The sequence below is a fragment of the Pimephales promelas genome, chromosome 12, assembly GCF_988280905.1.
Source record: "Pimephales promelas chromosome 12, fPimPro1.hap1.1, whole genome shotgun sequence".
Classification (NCBI taxonomy): domain Eukaryota; kingdom Metazoa; phylum Chordata; class Actinopteri; order Cypriniformes; family Leuciscidae; genus Pimephales; species Pimephales promelas.
The window spans coordinates 3,370,615-3,392,620 of NC_142780.1; the positions used below are offsets into that span (position 1 = coordinate 3,370,615).

The following is a 22,006-nucleotide window of genomic DNA, read 5'->3' on the forward strand; positions in this document are numbered from 1 at the left end:
TGTGGCCTTTTTACCCTAAACTGATCATATTTTTTTAACTCTAAGTAAATTCAGTAAAAAAAAAAAAGGATTTCTCTAAGTAAATAAAAGTAAATTAGGTAATCAACCCTCACTGGTCTCAGTCTCGACTCGGACTCGACTCTCTATGGACTCGGTCTTGACTCGGACTCGACTCTCTCTGGTCTCAGTCTCGACTCGGACTCGACCGTCTCTGGTCTCGGACTTGACTCAGACTCGACTCTCTCTGGTCTCGGTGTCGACTCGGACTCGAGTGAGGTGGTCTCGACTACAACACTGCCTCCACGTCATAAACTAGTAATGTAGTCAAGACCACCTAAACCGAGACCAAGGCCAGCACCTCCTAGAATTCATCAAAATCATTTACTGCCTGTAAAATCTATTGTATTTAATTAATAAATTCAATTAGACACATACAGAGCTGTTACTAATCAAATGAAAGCACCAGCATTCTTTGCACTGGAGAGGAGGCACAGAAGATAAATTGGTACAATTCATTAAGGTTTCAAAAGAAACACTTTGAATATAGAAATATGATGAAAAAAAATAAAATTATACTTTTTAATATGAAACTAAAACTGCCAGTAGGCGGCGGCAAATCACTAAATAAGCGCGCCATTTGTTCAACCAATTACGAAACAGTAACGAAACTACGAGTAATGAGTGTGTTTCTCGGGAATGCACAACATGTCTGCTAGGGCTGGGTAATAAATTTCGATTTCTCGATATTAATCGATTCTCATTTTTACGAACCGATATCGATTCTTAATTCTTATTTTTTTTTGGATGCGTGCAGCCGCGATACACTGTTCCATTCATTCAAATGAAACAGGATGACTAATCGATTCTTGAGATTTAAGAATCTCAAGAACAGTTTGCACTGAAACTGTCTTTTGGACCTTGAACCGTTTGGTTCCCATTGAAGTCCTTTATATGGAGAAAATCCTGGAATGTTTTCATCAAAAACCTTAATTTCTTTTCGACTGAAGAAAGAAAGACGTGGACATCTTGGATGACATGGGGGTGAGTAAATTATCAGCAAAAGGTTTTTTAAAAGACACCTTAAAAGGAGCCGCCACTTAAAAAAAACAGATCATTTCAGACGGAAGATTTTTTTTAAATGTATTTTTTGGTGCGAAAAACTATTAACATTTTAGGCGACCTCTGATGAACATTTTAAAATAATAAAAAATTGACGTTTTTAGCGAGTCAGTCCTCTTCCAATCTTAATAGTTGTCTGAGAGAAAACAATAACATAACAAATCATTAACAATGTGACCACACCAAGTCAGCCAGTGGGGAAGCAACCTCGTGTATCATTACATTTCTAGGAAAATATCACAAGACAAGTTATAACAAGAACCACAAGATATAAGTAATGACAGATACAAGGACCCAAAAAATGCCCACCAAAGATGCCCATGTAATTTGTGCTTTGGTTTCTCACAGCACGTATTGCAGGAGAGGATTGTATCAGCCAAACAGGCCTGCCAGCATTCAGTCTGCAAACACGCTCAGATCTGACTTGGACACGAGTGATGCGAGGTGTAAGAGGGAAACACAACGCTCAAAGAGCCAAAGCACTGCAAAAGAGCCACATCTCTCTATTCAAACCGGTCCACGTTTTCAAATAAAACCTGCTTCAACAAGAACATTTATAGAGTCTCCATGGCAACACACACGTCTCTTAAACAGTGATGCAAGGTAGCAAGCGTTCGGCGATCCGCTTTAGTGCAGACTGAACTATTTGCATACATGATTCACGACTGATTGAGAGAGCGCTGTGATGAACCGGAAGTATGAGTGCTGTTCGCCTCAGCTAAACTCACCAGGGACTTGTGGGAAGATGCCAGGGCTCAGAGGGCTGTTGCTGTGAGGTTGTTCTGGACGCTTGTTTAATTGCATATTTGGGGTTTTGAACAACCCTTAAGCAACAGGCTCGATGAAACTGAGCACATTTTTTTGTCCAGATCTATGAATTTATAAAAAAAAATGCATTGTGAAATCCAGACACAAAGGGGAAAAAATCCTTAGGAGAATAAAATTATGTAATAAGAAATATCTTATTAAAAAGTTTGACTAGTCTTTTATTATTTTATTAGTTCTTAGAAAAAATATAAGCAGTTCTGTTAAAATAGTATAAATATTTGGTCATTTCTTGTCTGCCATGTGATGCAACCAACATGCAAAAAATACCGAATATATATATATATATATATATATATATATGGCTGTGCAAAACATAATTGCATCCAAAATAAAAGTCTGTGTTTACATAATATATTTGTGTGTTCTGTTGTATATAATTATTTTGTATATATATAAATACACACACATGCATGTATATATTTCAGAAAATGTGTTATTCATATATAAAATATTTACATTTATATAATATAGATTATGTATTTATATATATATATATATATATATACAGAATTTAAGCACAAATAATTCTTAAATATATACATGCATGCATAGGTATTTATATATACAAAATAATTATATACAGCAGCACACTCAAATATATTATGTAAACACAGATTTTTATTTTGGATGTGATTAATCGCAATTAATTTTTGCACAGCCCTAATATATATATATATATATATATATATATATATGGATATATATGTGAGTGTATATATGAAGAGTTCAGATGCAAAAGCCTCTAAATGCCATTTGAAATTTTCTTCTTTAATGATGATTTTATCAAACTTGTATATTTAAGTTCAATGATTTCACTTAAATGGCAATGATAATTACCTATTAATTGTTATTTAAGTGAAATTACTGAACTTAAATATACAAGTTTGATAAAATCATCATTAAAGAAGAAAATTTCAAATGGCATTTAGAGGCTTTTGCATCTGAACTCTTCATATATACACACTAATATTATGACAACCCTCCTGAAAAATCTGATACTTTCACAAGGCTAGGTTAGCTCAGGTTGTCAAATGTCGTGGTGCAACTCGCCAAGACATAAATTATATTTATGAATTTGAAATTCATGATAATTTTAGCAATATATTTAAAACTGTTTTGAAATTAATAAAAAAAGATGTGCACACTCACATTGAATGAAATGTTTAAGCTAAATATGTTTCTTGTTGTTTACATTTTTTGACATGCAACGGACAGCACAGTTATGAACACACACACACACACACACACACACACACACACAACACACACACACTATTGAGAAAATGAGAGTCTCTGTGAATCGCAGGAACATGCCATGTAATTTCAACACATCCGACAGACACAGAGAGTGAAATAACACACTCACACACACCAACTGCTATCTGAAGAATCTACATTGGATGCAACTAGACACAAAAACAACATGTATGACAGGAGACTCAACTAGTGACTGATTTCAACAGTTTGCCGTTAGCATGTCGCTAAGCTAACGACACAACACACAAACATAGTGTTGTTAATTAGATAGATAAAGTCTGATGACACACTTTGATGTTGGATTGGCAAATGAAGCCGGCTTGAAGGTCTAAAGTCAGATGAAGAAAGGAAAACAAATGAAATCTCTGACAGAGCGTATTAGACCACGCTGCACCATTCTGGACAAACCCAGACCAAATGTTTGGTTTAAAATAGAGATCATGATTCTGGACAACTAAACAAAATAAAATGTAATATGTTAGCGACTCTGACAATTTTTTTTTTAATTTCTGCAGTCCATTTAAAAATGTTTAAATGATTATTTTAAAAAACTATATTGAACTATTGATTCAATGACCCTCATAAATACTTGTTTCCTTATTGGATGAATCTAGTCTGGTTTCCCCATGCTGCCTTGCCGAGGCGCGATTTAATTCACGCTGCTAGTCAGCCTGGACACCATGAACCAAATTTTCCCCTGAGATAGGGAACCAATCACAGAACGGGGAGGGAGCGACGAGATCATAATGCGACACACCGAAGCAGTTTGTTTATATCTATCTATGGACCTATCATGGCAGCAGATGCGAAGTTACCTTTCGATACAGCGTTTGACATTAAACATATCGGCTCGACTGATTTGCTGATTTGTGATTCACTTTTTAAATTTTTACTTCATATAACGTTAGCCTTGCTTTGTTGATCACATATTTGACCATTTCATGTGTTTTAACAACTAACTAGATCGTGTTGCTATGGACGCAGTTGTTCACTCCGGTAATAAAATCGTTTTTTAAATGAATAAACTCCTTTTTAAATCAATATTTTGTGTGAAATTATCGATTTATTTGGTAGGTAGCCATGTTATAAGTGGGAAAATGTATAGCGAGGCGGTTGTTACAGCGAATACAACCCCTTCAGGCTGATTCAAGACCGCTTCGCGTTAAAGTTTGCGAAGTTGTATTCGCTATAACAACCGCCTCGCTATACGTTATCCCTTACTTTTATTTATTTATTTCTATGAGGGCTGACAAGACAAAATAAGGACTTGTCAAGTGTGTTTAAACAGTGCGGTACAGCAACAAAACTTTCACTGATGTAATGACGCAATGGCGTTCACTTGCTAGCCTGTGGCATTTGCGTGTTCTTTGAATGCTAAAGAGGAGCCTCGTCTAACCTCTGAAGGAAATGACTTGGAAAGACCCGTCCTGCCAAGGAAGTATCCTTGACATTGAGAAACACGTTTTGTGTATACATAAATCTCCTAATTTGCTAAAATGAGCATCAAACAGAAATAACCCGGTGTTCTGTCGATTTTTGCTGCCTTATCGAAAAATGCTACCGTAGCGCGAATTGATCACAGAATGCCGATTAAAGTCGTATGAAATACAATTATAATACAATTCTAAGTTATGAGTAGCTACTGTATACTGTAGACTACTGTTATTATTTTTAAAACGGTGTGAAAAGTAAAAATTATCATAAAATATTCATCTTTGACTTGTCAAAGTACACCTTTTCTTATACTAACTGAAACTTTCAGTTATTCCTTTTCAGCTGGCTGACCGTACAAATATTCATATGGTAGTAAGCATTTTTTAAAGGGAAATTATACATTATAACAGGAAAATGTACCTTTTGTAAAAAAATTTAAAAAAAAAAACAAAAAAAAACTGTGAGTCTGCACATGCGCATAACCGGTAAGTAGGAAATCTCGATGGGTAGCATGAATTGTCAGAACACCGGCGCCGTATACATGTGCTGTTCGAGGCGCATACAATACAGACTGCCGACAGTTCAACAGGGCGTCGCTCTTAAAGGGGCCACACCTTATTTCCAGCTTCCATCCTACTGAACAGGAACCGGTAATACAGGGGGAGCGGATCAGGCCGTGAGTGCTATTTACGACAGTACAAGTACTCCACAGCGACTCAAGGGGTCACAGTTTGACAAAAACGGAAATCCTGCATAGTGCGTCTTTAAGTCAAGCCAAGTCTTTGTTTTTTTGTATTTCGTTCAGTTTAATGTTTAAAGGTTTAAACAAAAAAATTAATAAATTGCGGGTTCAGAACTGGCTCTAAATCCCAGTACAATCAGGGGTGAAGGACGAGACGAATCAGCAGTCGCTCACACCTCAGATGGAGTCGATCTGTACCCGGAGGAACAGCGGGATAGACGTTGACTATGGATTAGATATAGTAGATAGTAGGGCTGTGCAAAAATTAATTGCGATTAATCGCATCCAAAATAAAAGTCTGTGTTTAAATAATATATTTGTGTGTGCTGTAGGCCTATATAATTATTTTGTATATATAAATACACACACATGCATGTATATATTTAAGAAAATGTGTTATTCATATATAAAATATTTATATTTATATAATATAGATTATGTATTTATATATACAGAATTTAAGCGCAAATAATTCTTAAATAGATACATGCATGCATAGGTATTTATATATATACAAAATAATTATATACAGCACACACAAATATATTATGTAAACACAGACTTTTATTTTGGATGCGATTAATCGCAATTAATTTTTGCACAGCCCTAGTAGACAGACATCTAAATCAGACCGCTGCACAAAGCACTTAGACTCTGACTATCTTAAGCAGGACTACACTGCACTGCATTCTGGGTAAAATAAGACACTTTTCAAAACAAAAAACATGGCGGATCGAGTGAGAGCATTCAACCGCTCGGTGCAGTTTACCCCAGCGGGAAATATGTGTGTGTGTTGGAGGAGTGTAACAGTTACAGGGACTTTTTACTTAGGAAATTTATATGAGAGAATGTAGTAACAAGAAGAAATGTTTCATTTGGAAAAAGATTGCTATGACAGTTAACAGTATTAATCCGACCGTTGAGCGAAGCGTTAAAGACAACAGAAAAGATGGTACAAGATGCCAAAAAAGAAATATTTAAAGGTCCTGTTCTTCGTGACCCCATGTTTCAAACTTTAGTTGGTGTGTAATGTTGTTGTTAGAGTATAAATAATATCTGTAAAAATATAAAGCTCAAAGTTCAATGCCAAGCGAGATATTTTATTTAACAGAAGTAGCCTACATCGAACGGCCCGTTTGGACTACATCCCTCGACTTCCTTCTTTAATGACGTCAGTAGATCAGTTTTTTGACTAACGTCCGCCCACAGGAACGCTCCCTCAACTCCCTCGACTCGCGCACTTCTTATAACTTACTGTGTTTACTCAGCTCTTACGGGGATTTTCTGAAGTAAAACTGACGCTTCATCTTTTGTGTGATGTACAATAAACTTTATTAAACTCATCAGTATATGTTTGATCATCATTCGGACCTGGTACGAAACAGTAGACTTGTGGGCTATTAATAAATAATGGATTCATACAAGCAGATGACAAATGCGTTATAATAACCGTAATTAAACTACTAAACTATACCTGTTCCATCTCTATGCAGCACTCTGACTCTGTAGGCATTATTGACCGACTCGAAATGAACAGTATTACTGAGATTTTCTGATATTATCATCATTTGTGAGATGAAATTGTCCTGAGAGACTGAGCGCGAGCTCATGAAGCTCCGCCCCCTGTGCCGGCAGCAGCAGCTCATTTGCATTTAAAGGGCACACACTAAAACAGCGCGTTTTTCTGAGCCCCAAAAAATGACAATTTAAACATGCTGTAAAAAAATGATCTGTTGGGTATTTTGAGCTGAAACGTCACAGACACATTCTGGGGCCATCAGAGACTTATTTTACATCTTGTGTAAAAGGGGCATAATACGGGACCTTTAAGAGGAGATAACCAAAAATGGGAGGAGGCACTTAAAGACACTGAAATGGTGATGAATATGGTGGACAGTCGCCTGTGTTTTCTTTCGGCTGTTTGTAATGTAGCTGATTGTTACTGCTGGTTGCCATGGTAACAGAGTCTTAGACCTAAGTTAGCCTAAGGTGTCTAATTTTTTTGGGGTCTAAATTAAGTCAGTCTTTATTTTTGTGAAACCGTCTAACTTGCGTGAGACTACTCTATGAGCAAATTTTAGACTTATAGGCGTTTGATGCGGGACTAACCTGAACTAATGCTGACCTTTAGTCTAAAAATATGGACGCATTCCTTTTTGCACTTCCTCACAAAGACTGGAAGCTTTATAGTGTTACTGCAAGAAAATGAACAGCAAATGATGTGCATTAGGTGTGCCACCACAGCATTATGTCATTTATCTATTTAGCACTGCCACAGAGTATAATGGGAAATCCAGTCGCCTGGGTCTGTTGTTGTATGAACTGGCTAAATGAGTCAAGCTTTATTGCTATTCTTCATTAGTAGGACACAAAACTATATTACACAGCCGATATTCACAATTTAAACGCATTTATGACCAATTTCATTTTGCTTCCAACATGCTTCTTTACCACATTGCAGCGGCGTTCATGTACGGTCATCTTGTAAACATGAACGTTTGGACTCGAGTGTTTCAAAAGCTTTCCAGACAGGCCTCCTCCGTGAGAGCTCGAGTGCTTCAAATGATTTGGACTCAAAGGACTTTTAACCAGTTATTGTGTGGGTGGATTTATAAAAAAAAAAAATTAATAGAGGCAGTATAATTAAGATCGAGTGCACTCTAGCCAGCTTCCCTAGCAGATCCTGTACAGTAATAAATGCTCGACATGTTCATTTGGATTCGTACTAAAGTACTTTGTTGTAATTGAGATTATTTGATTGCCAAATCTAAAGATCTCATTAGAAAACATGATGTTCTGAACTATTATGATGGTGCTTTGAAAAAAAAATATTGTAGATTGTAATTTCCCTTTTGTTGTTTTACCTTTTTGCCCAGTGACTCTTCCACAGACTTGTGATTGCTGGATAAGGAGTTTAAAATAAATGAAATTATTCAAACTAATTTATCAATAAACAATTCTGACTAATTTATGAACTGGTCTGACCAATTCACCAAAGAAAACTCAAAACTGGCTTCAAACCATAGTCATGTTTCATTTGCGAATCATTATTTTAATTTACAGAAATAAATGAAATTAAATATAAAACTTTTTTTAATTTTCCATCAAAGCTTCTTGAATGTGGCCTAGTATGCCCTTTTTGTTTTTGGGCTCTACTTGAACAGGTTTTCATGATAAACACATTATTTTGTTGCGGCTCCTCTCCTCCCAGTCTGTCAGTAACGCTCTGTTTAGTTCCTGTCTCTCCTTCTGAAAGCACACTGTGCTCTGATTGGTCGGCTGGATCAGTGTGTTGTGATTGGTCGAGCGCTTCGAGTGTGTTTGGGAAATGTCCCGCCCCTTTCCATAACCGCCAGATTAACACACTACTAACTAACTCAACCAGGCCCCACCCCTTTATTCTGCATATTAATGATGTAAATGAGGAATATTGTGACGTGTTCGAAACTTAAGACTACAGTTGAGGCGTTTCAGGAGTTCAGAAACACTGACACTGATATAGAGGACAACTTCTGTGTGTTTGCAGAGCTTCTTCATGCTCAAACAGCAACATTACACACTAAAAACAGAAGCACTTCATATAGAGTGTGTTTCCAGGATCAGACTGAACCCAGATGTACCTTGGCATAGTTTGTGGTTTTGATGAACCACTGCTTTAGAAGCTTCTGTTCCACGGGAGCTCCAGACCTCCACGAGCGCCCGCTCTCGTCCACCTGTTCGTCTGCCAGAACCGTCTGGTCCACGGGGTCCCAGTTCACCAGCGCCTGCACACACGGGACAAGCAGATGAACAAATACAATGTCATTTCTCTAGATCAGGGGTTTTCAAAGACCTCCCTTTTGACACAACTCACTTTTAACTCCTCAGTTTTAGCATTGTTTGTGTTAAAGGGTACATATCATGCTTTTAAATCATTCTTTTTTTACATATAAATCATACTGTTGTGGTCTATATAAACCATAACTGCAATGCTTGGGTCCGAATTCCTCATTATTATAGCTCCACAGGCCCCTTTTCTACCCCTTTTCTGATGTGCGTCTGTGAGCGACCCGTTTCAAAGCGGCCCCTTTAAATAAAAAGGAGATGCGTCACACGATGAGTTCACGGTCAGTTCAACTCCCCACGTTCGGCCATTATTGTAGTTTGATTAGAGATATACGATTATATACGATACCTTCAAAGAACATTTTTATTCACACGTTAATAAAATGTCAACAACAGAAGATTTGTCCATCAAGCCTTACATATTCGAGCCAGAGTGAGCGAGTCGATAAAGACGACGACGAACCTGCAGAACAACCTCTTCATATGGATGTATTGGTATGCGAGTTAACTGTTTTGTGTTATTAGTGAAAGTCGATTATTTCTCTTTTTAAAACAAGCACACTGACAAGATAAATGACTACGGTCTAATCTTACCACAAACAATCTGTATTGATAATATAATACATTTAGAAAAGCATCAGAAAAGCAGCTAAATGAGCATTGATGAAACTCAAGAACAATAATACTGCAGACGTGTAACGTTACAGAAAAGCCAAAACAAAGAAAGACAAAGGTACTGCTAAACCATGACCACCATGTGTTTTAAGAAAGTACTTTATTTTTATTAACGATATTTACAGCTTAATTTACAGCAAAATGCTCTGTTCGTCTTCTCCAAAGACAGAAGGAATTGACCCCTCATTAAGACGAAGTCAATCGGCAAACCCTTCTGTATAACGTTACTGGCGGAGGTTGTTGAAGTGGGAATCCTTGAAGTGCTTCAGGTCACTAACGTACATCCAACAACCGAACATTTTGACTTGCCCTCTCGTAAGTTCTGCATCATTGAGCTCGGACTACAAAATCGGAGCGAGAAATAATAATGGCGGATTGCTCGAAGTGTTGGACCGGTAGTCAATGTCCTTATTTGTCAGTTCCGCTGCAAATACGGCGACGCACTTGCTCAAAAAACGTCATAGAAAAATCTGAACAGGTTGAAAAATATGACCAAAACGGAATATAAAGATATAAACGAAGCACCTGAAGAGAATAATTTCATCTTTTCTGTACTTATAAACACTCCAAATATACAACAAAAAGCATTTAAGAGCTAAAAAAAAGTGGATTTTGCATGATATGTCCCCTTTAACATGAAAACCTCGTTGACACCGTCAGTGAAATGAGACCCAATTCAGATGTTTTGCTCATGTGACACAGATCGTGTTCTATGAGAGTGTAAACAGGGACAAAACGCATGCATTCGGCTATTTTGAGATCGGTTTCAGGCCTCAAACATATGTTGAAATAAATCAGATATGTGCCAATGTGAGTCAAGTAAACAGGCAAATCGGGTTTTCTGAGGCGTTAGGCGACATCTCTGCTGTTTAATGATGGCGTCACTCACACACTTTGAGAACCCCTACTCTAGATGCTAATATTAAATCAAGAGGAATCTGTAAATGAATGCTGTGAGATCTTTTCCATTCACTAAATATGACTTTTATTCATCATTTGGCACAATGGGTTTTAATCAGCTGGTGTCGGTGTGATTTTTAGTGGATGTATAAAAATCTAATTCACACAGGTGTCCTATCGCAGGAACCACGGGGATCAAAAGTTTGGGATCAGTAAGAAAAAAGTCTCTTATTTGATTAAAAAAAAACAATAAAACAGTAATATTGTGAATTTAAAATGGGCAAATGCAATTTACTCTGCATTCATTTTCAGCATTCCTCCAGTCTTCAGTGTCACATGATCCTTCAGAAATCACTCTAATATGATGATTTGCTGCTCAAGAAACAGTTATGATTATTATTAATGTTGAAAACAGTTGTGCTGCTTCATATTTTGTGTGCAATTTTTCAAAAGTACAGCATTTCTTTGAAATAGAAACCTCTTGTAACACTTTAACTTAATGCAGAATAAAAGTGTCAGTTTCTTTACATAAAAAAATATCATAGTGATCCCAAACTTTTGAACAGAAGTGTGTCGTTTTATCACTTATCATTATTGTTTTTAAAGGAGTAGTTTGTGACTCTCCTGTTCGAACTCGTTCATCAAAATGAACGAATCTTTTTTCGAGTCATTTGGTTCAATCAACGAACGAAATGAACAAATTGATTCAGAAAAAGATTTGTTCATTTTGCTGAACGGGTTCGAACAGGAGAGTCACGAACGCTCATCACAGAACAGAGCAAGGCGAGCATTTGAGCTTATAAAACTTAAACTTTGTTATTTATTTATTTATTAAATGGCCGATTGTTTCGCTTGATAAGACCCTTATTCATCGTCTGGAATCATTTAAAGATCTTTGAAGCTGCACTGAAACTGTCTTTTGGATCTTGAACCATTTGGTTCCCATTGAAGTCCATTATATGGAGAAAATCCTGGAATGTTTGCATCAAAAACCTTAATTTCTTTTCGACTGAAGAAAGAAGGACATAGACATCATGGATATCACATGAGGGTGAGTAAATTATCAGCAAAAGTTTTTTCAAATTTAAATATTACTTACATTAAACCATAGTATATTATTTGTGTGTGATTTTCATGCGATGTGGAGTATTTTCAAATCAATAATGGATGTTTACATTAGAAATGCTGCTAATCAGGTATAACAATTAGTTATAAAATGCTAAATAACACATATTTCAAAACCATTACATGACTAAAATCCACATTAGATCACAATCTGAGGTTTTTACAAACACTCAATGGTAATTTAAAGTGAGTTTTGTGTAAAAGCGTAATATTAATCTTTTAAATTGTGTGATGTAGCTTGATGCTAATTGTAGCTTTAACGTGCCATAAATTTTTCTATTTCATAATAGAATTGATTATGCGTAAATCGCATAACGTCCCAAGAAAATGCTTTTTTGTTTTCTAGAAAGACTTCAGATAATAGGTCTATTACTGTAGTGGGATCATGAGTGGTGGTGATGTCAGAATAAATGGCTGAATAAAAACAAAAGAATAATGAAGATTAGGTCTCAAACCCAGAATGGTGCAGTTCACCACACCAGACACAGACAAGTGTGTGTTTCACAACCGTACATGAAAAACCAACTCACCTCTTTCTGATAGGCCAGTCCAGCCTCGAACAGCTTGAGGAACAGATACTGCGTCCACTTATAATAATCAGGCAGACAGGTTGTGATCTCCTGTCAAAAGATTAGACAAAAAAAACATAAAACACAAATATCAACAAACAAAATCCAACCCATAGACGGAAGGCGGAGCAAAAAGACAATATACAGAGCAAATCAACACAAAAAAAACTATATTTCTACAAGTGAAATGTATCTTTGTTTTAGGGTTAGTGATAATTGCAGTGGATCAATAACAAATCTGAACTACTCATCCACTACTAATAAAAAGTTTGGATAAAACTATGAAAACCTTTGGGACTTATAGGGTTAAATGCTTGAAATGTGTCTTACAGTTTATTTTAATTTATACCACTACATTTTTTACAAAAAGGCTACACACAAATGTGTATTTATACATCTCTTTTTATTAATTTAGAAAGTCCAGCTGGAGCAGAGCTGAAATATAAAGGAGTTTTGGTTTGTTTAACACTTGCCACAACTCCCATACTTTCTAAACGTTCGAGTTATTTCACAAGCCCCTTTCACTCATAGTCATACGGACTCTTTTATTTATCCTTTCCCATTGAGATATCCAAATCTCTTTTACAAGAGCAACAACTACACAGAATCACAAACAAACACAAAAAACAAAACAAAAGAGTGACTTAAAGTGGTCATTGAAAACACTGGCGTAGGAACCGGGGGGGACGTGTCCCCCTCAATATTGAAAAATGCGGCATGTGTCCCACCCAAAAAATTGCATAATCTACTGCAGGAACACAAACTGTACATTTGGAACTTTTATTTTTAATGCGCGACAAAGAAGAGATTCGGTTTTGCCAGCAAGTCAAACCCAGAGTGATAGTTAGGTGAAACCCTTATACCCGGTTAAACCTTCCCATTTCATGTTTGAATAATCACCATTCGCTTCATGTATTTCACTCACCGGAGCAGTCCCCGTGAACCGGAAGTTGCAAACGATTTTTCTCCAGTGCTGTGACGTATTTCCAAGTGAAACGGAATATTGAACAGAGGGCAGGGTTTTACTCTACCGCTCCTCCTCTCCATCTCTCGCTCATAGCAAACTAACGGTTTGAGGGGAGTGGTTACGCGTTTCCCCACCCAAGCTGTGAAACCTACGTCATCAGAAAAAGAAACCGTTCCAGACCGGAAGTAACTTTTCAGATTTTGATTAAAGATTACCAAGGTAAAACATTTTTTTAATATATTTTTACTTGCACGGATTAATTGTTCACCACAAGACTAGTAATGTGCGCTAACAAAGTAAATAGGTTCAATTTTGATTTCACAGGGACTACACTAACACACCAGCTTTGAACTGGAACCTACATGATTTATCTAATCATTTATCTACATGATTTATCTAATCATGTCACTTATAATATCACATACCTTTTTTTGCAGTTTGCATAAATAATAAACACAGCAGTTTGAACTCTTCTCCTCAGATCACTAACTCCAAAAACTCGCGACCGTACTAAGTGCGCAGGACCCATCTACGGCAAGCCCCGAGGGGAAAAATACACTTGCATACTGTACACACATACAACGAGCGCTAGTACATCAGTACCTGTATTATAGTAACATACTTTGTTGGATTATGTCATTTACAATCCAAAAAAGTCTGTTACAATAATAATAATAAAAAAAGATTTTGAGGACAGTTACATTGATTGTATTGTATGGAAGGCATTTTCTGCCGAAATTAAATAAATAAATTAAACGATAAAAAGTAAAAAATAAAACAAGTTTAACCATTTCATTACAGAAAATGGTATGCAGAATATGTGACAAAATTGATAATGAAATTAAATGATTTCATTTTCATTTTCATGGTGATAGTGCATCATCCCTGTCAAATTGAAAAATAAAATGCAATTGGTGATTTCACGTTTCATTTTCACTACAATCTCGAGACAAGACTGCCAATATTAAAATGAAAAGGCAAAAGTGAAAAGAAACTGCAAATACAGTTTTCACAAAGCTTTTTTATTAACATTCATGCTATAATAGTGACAGAAATCAAATTCAAATGTAAAGTTTAGTTTTAAATTTTAATCATTTTATTTCCTCTTTTATTTCACAGTTTTGATTTTCGTTTTCATTTTCAAAGACAACCTGTATGCAAATTATATGTTAATGAGTGGGTGTGGTTCGCAACAACGCCGTTGCGTGGAGGAGGGAAAATGTCGGTTATGACCAGTATAGCAGCAGAGTTAAACCAGCTTGCAAATATTTCGGATGATGATGACTTCATTTTGCTTCGAGTTGAATCTATCTTAGACACACTTGGGCACTTTGCAGCCGTCACAAACTCCGATGTCGATCATCTAGTTGTTAATAATCTAGGTGAGGTTGTGCAGTGCCTTCAGGCAGTAAATTGTCCGGGGAGTCTCGTCGGCCCGGGTCGTCCAAGGTATGACATCCCAGTAGAAACGCTAAGGATGTATCTTCTAAATGGTTTTACTGCTCAAGAGGTAGCAAACTTATTCGGAGCGAGCGAGAGAACCATCAGACGGAGGATGAAAGAGCATCATATGAGGTAACGGAACTGAAGCGAACAGCTTTCACCTTGTTGCACGTAACGTTATATTTAAAATGGACCCTTTTCAGTTTTCACGGACTGGTTAAGTTACATTTCCACGTTTAGTAGTAACATCGTAAAAGTCAGCAAAGCGTTTTTCATGTAAAATATATATTGTGCACTTTATTTGTAATTTAATGTAGGCCTACATTAAACGAGACTCCCCGGACAATTTACTGCCTGAAGGCACTGCACAACCTCACCTAGATTATTAACAACTAGATGATCGACATCGGAGTTTGTGACGGCTGCAAAGTGCCCAAGTGTGTCTAAGATAGATTCAACTCGAAGCAAAATGAAGTCATCATCATCCGAAATATTTGCAAGCTGGTTTAACTCTGCTGCTATACTGGTCATAACCGACATTTTCCCTCCTCCACGCAACGGCGTTGTTGCGAACCACACCCACTCATTAACATATAATTTGCATACAGGTTGTCTTTGAAAATGAAAACGAAAATCAAAACTGTGAAATAAAAGAGGAAATAAAATGATTAAAATTTAAAACTAAACTTTACATTTGAATTTGATTTCTGTCACTATTATAGCGTGAATGTTAATAAAAAAGCTTTGTGAAAACTGTATTTGCAGTTTCTTTTCACTTTTGCCTTTTCATTTTAATATTGGCAGTCTTGTCTCGAGATTGTAGTGAAAATGAAACGTGAAATCACCAATTGCATTTTATTTTTCAATTTGACAGGGATGATGCACTATCACCATGAAAATGCAATTTTGTCACATATTCTGCGTACCATTTTCTGTAATGAAATGGTTAAACTTGTTTTATTTTTAATTTTTATCGTTTAATTTATTTATTTAATTTCGGCAGAAAATGCCTTCCATAGTATTGAGACAGTTGAGAAATAATAATATTTTTACAGGTTTCAACAATAATTGTCATTATTGAACCCTTGCTCTTATTTTGTTTCTGATTTCTCAGTTTTCTCATTATTTTAGCAAATACTATATTTATATATATATTTTTGAGATGGTTTGTTTTAAGAAGTTTCAAAGAGTTAGTAAAATAGTAAAGCAAAAGTTAAAACTTTTTTTTATGTAGGCATCTATTTTTTTTATTAAGTATTTATTTTTTATTAACACAGCATTCCTTTATAATGGATCATTATTGCGTGACATTTGTGTCAATAATCGTCAAGCACAGGTGACTTCGCATAGTGGGAGGGGGCCCCAAAACAGACCACCACTGCAAGTACCACATCACCAAACTGTATGTTACTATTATGGTGGTGGGATAGACGTTGATTCATAGTGGCCAATATGTCCCCCCCAATGTCAAAGACGTTCCTACGCCCTTGATTGAAAACATGTGTATTGTTCAAATTTGGAGCAATAATTGTTTAAAATGTTCAAGTGGGATAAAAACAGAAAGCTTCAATAATTTTAGGAACAAATGCCAACACCAAGGAGCCGCATAACTAAATTCAGCTGTTATGTGTTTACCGGTAAATTACCGTTTGGAGATCAGGACCTTTTCAAAACAATTTTCTGTGTAGTGTAGTGTGCGTCTAAAAATATTACAAAACTGGGAAAGCAATCTGAAAGCATAAAGACTGAGTATTTGGGCCAGAAGAATAATGAAGAACCCAACGTCCACTTTGACGATCATCTCTTTATCGGGCTGGCCTCTCCTAAGCCGTCTCGAGCTTTCGACAGCCAGAGTTTGCATCACTTAACAAACTCTAAAAGCATTAAGACCACATCCTCTAATCCGATTAGGTAGAGCTGAACCCGCAGCGTGACGTCTGGCACACACTCAGATCGGCCCATCAGATCTCCTTCGCTATACACACACTCCAGCTCAATCCTGCGGTGAAGAACCACCGGCTAAATGCTCTGATGTACAGAAGAGATTTGTTTATTTATGGCTTTTATTTAGTCATTAAAGAATTTATCCGTAAATTACTAGACACTAGCTTTAAATATGCAATTTCACCGGCTAATGGATGCATAAAAGTGACCGGTCGGATATAAATTAATGGAAACAGATGGTAACAATTGTGACATAAAACATTTTGGTCATGTCTGCTTATGTTTTTGTCACATCTCTTGAGGTAGCCTTTACTATGTTATTCCTCTCAGACTCAACAGAAAACTGCTGTTATTTCTCTGTTAATGGAGCATCTAGTCAATAAATTAAAGGGGGTTTGACTGCGATTTCACTTTTTTCATTTTAAGTAGTGTGTAATGTTGCTGTTGGTGCATGAACAGTATCTGCAAAGTTGCAGCGCTGAAATTTCAGTGTAAGCAGAGATATCGTCTTTTAAAAATCAGGAAGTATAATTGCCTACAAAAACGACTCAATTGGGACTACAGCTGGGTTATAGTACGTCACTAACCCACACATTTGCATTAACCCTCCCTCCGGAATAAGCAGAAAAGGGCATGGCCATATTTCAGCAGCTCCAGCAGCTCGTCGAGTGTGTTGTTCACTCAGCTGTCCGGTCTTCTGTATTCGAACTTCCCACAGACGCTGTACTTCGTCAACAATGGATACAATTTATGTTCGATTATGTTCCTGAAAATGACGATTGTAATTTAGCTCTCTGTGCTGCGCATTTACGGAAGACAGCTTCCAGAATCTCCACGAGTTCAACACCGGATTCAACAAGAAACTGTTACTAAAACATGAAGCAGTTCCAACTTTAAAAACCAGAGGCAGCAGTTGTTGGGCCACAACCTGTAAGTAGGCTAAGAAGACTTAATCATTTTAAATGTATTTACATGTATAATTCCAGATGTAGCCTTGTGTTTTATTTTTTTTCAAATGCCAGCGCTGGCTTTATAGCCACTATAGGCTACTAGTAATGCTATTGTGTCTACGACAAACGCGTACAAACATTATGGACCTGAATTTTGTATAAGTGCTAATGTTGTAAATGTATTTTTCATGTATATATGCTTTATGACGTCATTTTCGATTTGATCAAGAACGTAAACTAATGCCAGCACTCTTTGAATATAACATTAGTTGCCAGTCAGTTGCTATTGTGTTAAACAAACGTGTATAAAGTTAAACAAAATGTGGCAAATTATCCAGTGTTGTAGTACTCGAGACTCGGACTCGTCTCGGACTCGGTCTCGAGACCATATTTTAATGGTCTTGGTCTTGTCATGGACTCGTGTCCATTTGGACTCGGAATTGACTCGTACTCGAACATTTGTTTTTTTAGGACTCGGACTTATTCCCGAGTCCACTCAAGTTCAATTAAAAATATTTTTCATGATTATTAATGTATGTTAATAAAATATTTCTTTAAATTCATTGACACGCCCAGTGATTGGTGATTTTGTAGTGCGCAACTGCGCATGACAAATTGTAATAAAATTACTTTTAACACCACCTACTATGTGGCCTTTTTACCCTAAACTGATCATATTTTTTTAAACTCTAAGTAAATTCAGTAAAAAAAAAAAGATTTCTCTAAATAAATAAAGGTAAATTAGGTAATCAACCCTCACTGGTCTCGGTCTCGACTCGGACTCGACCGTCTTTGGTCTCGGACTCGACTCGGACTCGACTCTCTCTGGTCTCGGTCTCGACTCGGACTCGAGTGAGGTGGTCTCGACTACAACACTGAAGTTATCATTCAGAAACGTTTATTAAGATCCGTGTGTGGTGAGGTTCTGTGTACTCTCTTCATCGCCGCTTTCTCGGTCTGATTCTGCCTCAAACTGATACTGCAGTTCGACACATATTTACATCTGGACCGGAGCTCATGACGTGCACGTTTCGCCCGTAAAGGTAATGGGCGTTAAGCTTCAGGACAACGTGAGCGACAGTTTAGCCAATCACAACACACCAACCCAAACGAACCAATCTGAGCCCACTACGTGTTTCTGAGGGAGTGGTTTCATAGAATCAGGAAGTCGACCGCTCGTTCAGGGGACAGATGAGAGCGTGGCTTACAATAAAAGTGAAGTTTATGAAAAATAAGACTTTTTAAAAACAAAAAACCACGAATACATGTTATATTGCACCCCATAAACACAATCATGCAAAGAAAAAAAAGCAGTCAACCCCCCCTTTAATTACTTTATAATGATATGGCAATATGTACTTTAGTGTTTTGTATTTATACCGCTTTGCTGTCGGTGTTTTAAATGCGCGTATGAAGTGAACTATCGGCGTGGATTTTTGCCGATTCCCCAATCGACTATCGGTACCGATATATCGGTAAAACCGATGAAGTTGTCACTATTGTAAGAAATGAATAAATACAGCTGTGATGCACAACAATGCCCTTCAGTGCTCAGCGAACAGCATGGCCTCTGTAACTCAGTCTGGGAATGTGTGTCTAAAGAAAAACCCCTGATGTGAACTGATGCAACGATGTAAGCCAGCTAAGTTAACACAGGTCAGTTCCCACATCCGTTGAGTGTGTATGTTCGTCCGCCTCCGCTCACTCACCCGCTCCCAATTAAAGCAGAGCCCCAGGCTGTCCAGCTGCTTCCGCATGGACTCCACGTTACTGGAAGACACAATAAGAGTTGTTGAGGGACCCGTGTGACGGATGGTTGTGTGTGTGTGTAGTTGAAGGTCACTGAGGGCTGTGACTAATCCAGTGGAGAAACGTCACCTTTTGGTCCACGCCTCTGGGTCCAGGTCCCGCTCGATGGCAGCGTTCTCAGCCGGCAGACCGAACGCATCCCAGCCCATGGGGTTCAACACCTGCAGGACAAACCACACCGAGCTGTTAATCAGCCGCAATCCACAACAGAAATATTAACCATACACAGGGTTTATATGGCAGAACTCTAAAGAGCAAGATGCCTGATGCTAATGATAATAATAGTAATAATTACAATCATAAGAATACACAGAAAATGTAGGCCTGAATTTAAAGGGATAGTTCACCCAAAAATGAAAATTCTGTCAGTATTTACTCTCCCTCATGTTGTTCAACCCCGTAAGACCTTCGTTCATCTTCGCAACACAAATTAAGATATTTAAGATATTAAGATCACTCCTCCATACTAGTCCATAGGCTTCTTGAGGGAATGACTCTTGCTGGCCTCGATAAGTCATTAAAGACATCGTTAAAATAGTCCGAGTGACTACAGGGGCTCAATCTTGAGTTTATCAAACGACGAGAACACTTTTGTGCGCAAAAACAAACAAAAATAACGACTTTATTTCAACTATTCACTTCCTTCTCCATGGGCCTGTAGTCAGTTAACGTAGTGTGATAGCGTAGAGCTACGTCACACGTAGGCTCACTATTGGCCGACGCTGGTCATGTGTGTGATGATGCGTGTGACGTACAATGACGCAGGAGCGATCTTAATATCTTAAATATCTTAATTTGTGTTGCGAAGATGAACGAAGGTCTTACGGGGTTGGAACAACATGCCCCTTTTTCTTATATATATACATATATATAGACACATTTATCTATACATTTCAGCAAGACAACAATCAGCTGCGTTTTTGAAGAGTGTGCATGTACGTAAAATGAACAAACATCCAATAAAACAAAATGACATGGAACAGAAACAGTGAAGTAGTGATTAGGTGCCATGTTCGTGACCGCAGCATCTCGGTGATCTCGGATAGACTCGTTAGCAGAAGTTATTACTCCTCCTGTGCGTGATGTCATTAACGCCAGTCCTGTAATGTTCAACCAATGAGGTTTAAGCAACAGAAGTGCAACTACCAATGATGCATCGTATGGTAGTTAATCAGCGAGTTACAACTATAGTTGTGTGTGAAACACGCCCTTGAACTCTCTGGCAACCACTTAGCATCATATCAACCATCGAGGACACCCTTGCAAGCCGAAATCATTAAAACTAGTAATCTATCTTCCAACGCCCCACATTCACAGGCAAATAACCTTCAGACATTAAGGGTTATTCAACTTTCAGCCCAGCTGGACGAGCGTCCCTGTCCCTGCATGGATGTCCACTCTAAATCTAGAAGAGTTACAGCAAATCTGACATACTATAACTCAGAAGAGATGTGCACTCAGATGTGACTAATAAAATGCATGTAGTCATCATCATAAACACTGTGTGTGCGTGTGTGTGTGTGTGGTAAAGTGTTTAATGGAGAATGCAAATGGAGAGCATGAACTCTCTGAAAGCATGGTCTATATTTCACACTAATGTGGATTCATGTCATCGTGGCCTCATCACCACCGACGATCACAGAGATAATAACATCTCCATCTGACTCTATCCTCATCGCTCTTACGGTGTACTGCGTTACTGCAAAGGACGAGGAAACACAGAAAAGCGTGATAAATAGACAGATTAGTTCACCCAAAAATTAAACTTTCGTCATCATTTACTCACTCTTATATCGTTCCAAACCTGTAAGACTTTCATTTATCTTGAAAACACAAATGAAGATATTTTAGATGAAGTCTGAGAGATTTCTGTCCCTCCATTGACAGCTACACTCTCAGAAAAAAAGGTACAAAAGCTGTCACTGGGGCTGTACCTTTTCAAAAGGTACACTTTTGTCCATTTTAGGTGCTAATATGTACATTTCAGCTACTAATATGTACATTTCAGGTGCTAATATGTCCATTTTATGTGCTAATATATACATTTCAGGTGCTAATATGGCTATTTCAGGTGCTAATAAGTACATTTTAGGAGGTAATATGTACATTTTAGGTATTAATATGTACATTTTAGTGTTAATATGTACATTTTAGGTGCTAATATGTCCATATCAGGAGCTAATATGGCTATTTCAGGTGCTAATATGTACATTTTAGGAGGTAATATGTACATTTTAGGTACTAATATGTCCATATCAGGAGCTAATATGGCTATTTCAGGTGTTAATATGTACATTTTAGGAGGTAATATGTACATTTTAGGTACTAAAATGTAAATTTTAGGTATTAATATGTACATTTTAGTGTTAATATGTACATTTTAGGTGCTAATATGTCCATATCAGGAGCTAATATGGCT

The 22,006-nt window shown here is 37.3% G+C and overlaps 1 protein-coding gene across 2 annotated transcripts in view; it reads right to left on the reverse strand.

Moving 5' to 3' along the window:
• The window catches only part of lars2 (leucyl-tRNA synthetase 2, mitochondrial), a 128,598-nt gene that overhangs the window by 76,990 nt on the left and 29,602 nt on the right, over positions 1-22,006 (reverse strand). Inside the window, exons 4-7 of one of the 2 annotated variants that reach the window (XM_039651302.2) lie at positions 19,657-19,748; positions 19,488-19,548; positions 12,436-12,525; positions 9,001-9,144 (exon numbers count right to left, since the gene is read on the reverse strand). In XM_039651302.2, coding sequence (XP_039507236.2) covers positions 9,001-9,144; positions 12,436-12,525; positions 19,488-19,548; positions 19,657-19,748 — 387 coding nt within the window. Of the gene's footprint in view, positions 1-9,000; positions 9,145-12,435; positions 12,526-13,374; positions 13,405-19,487; positions 19,549-19,656; positions 19,749-22,006 lie in introns of those variants that run through there. The other variant, XM_089118230.1, reaches the window with a different exon arrangement.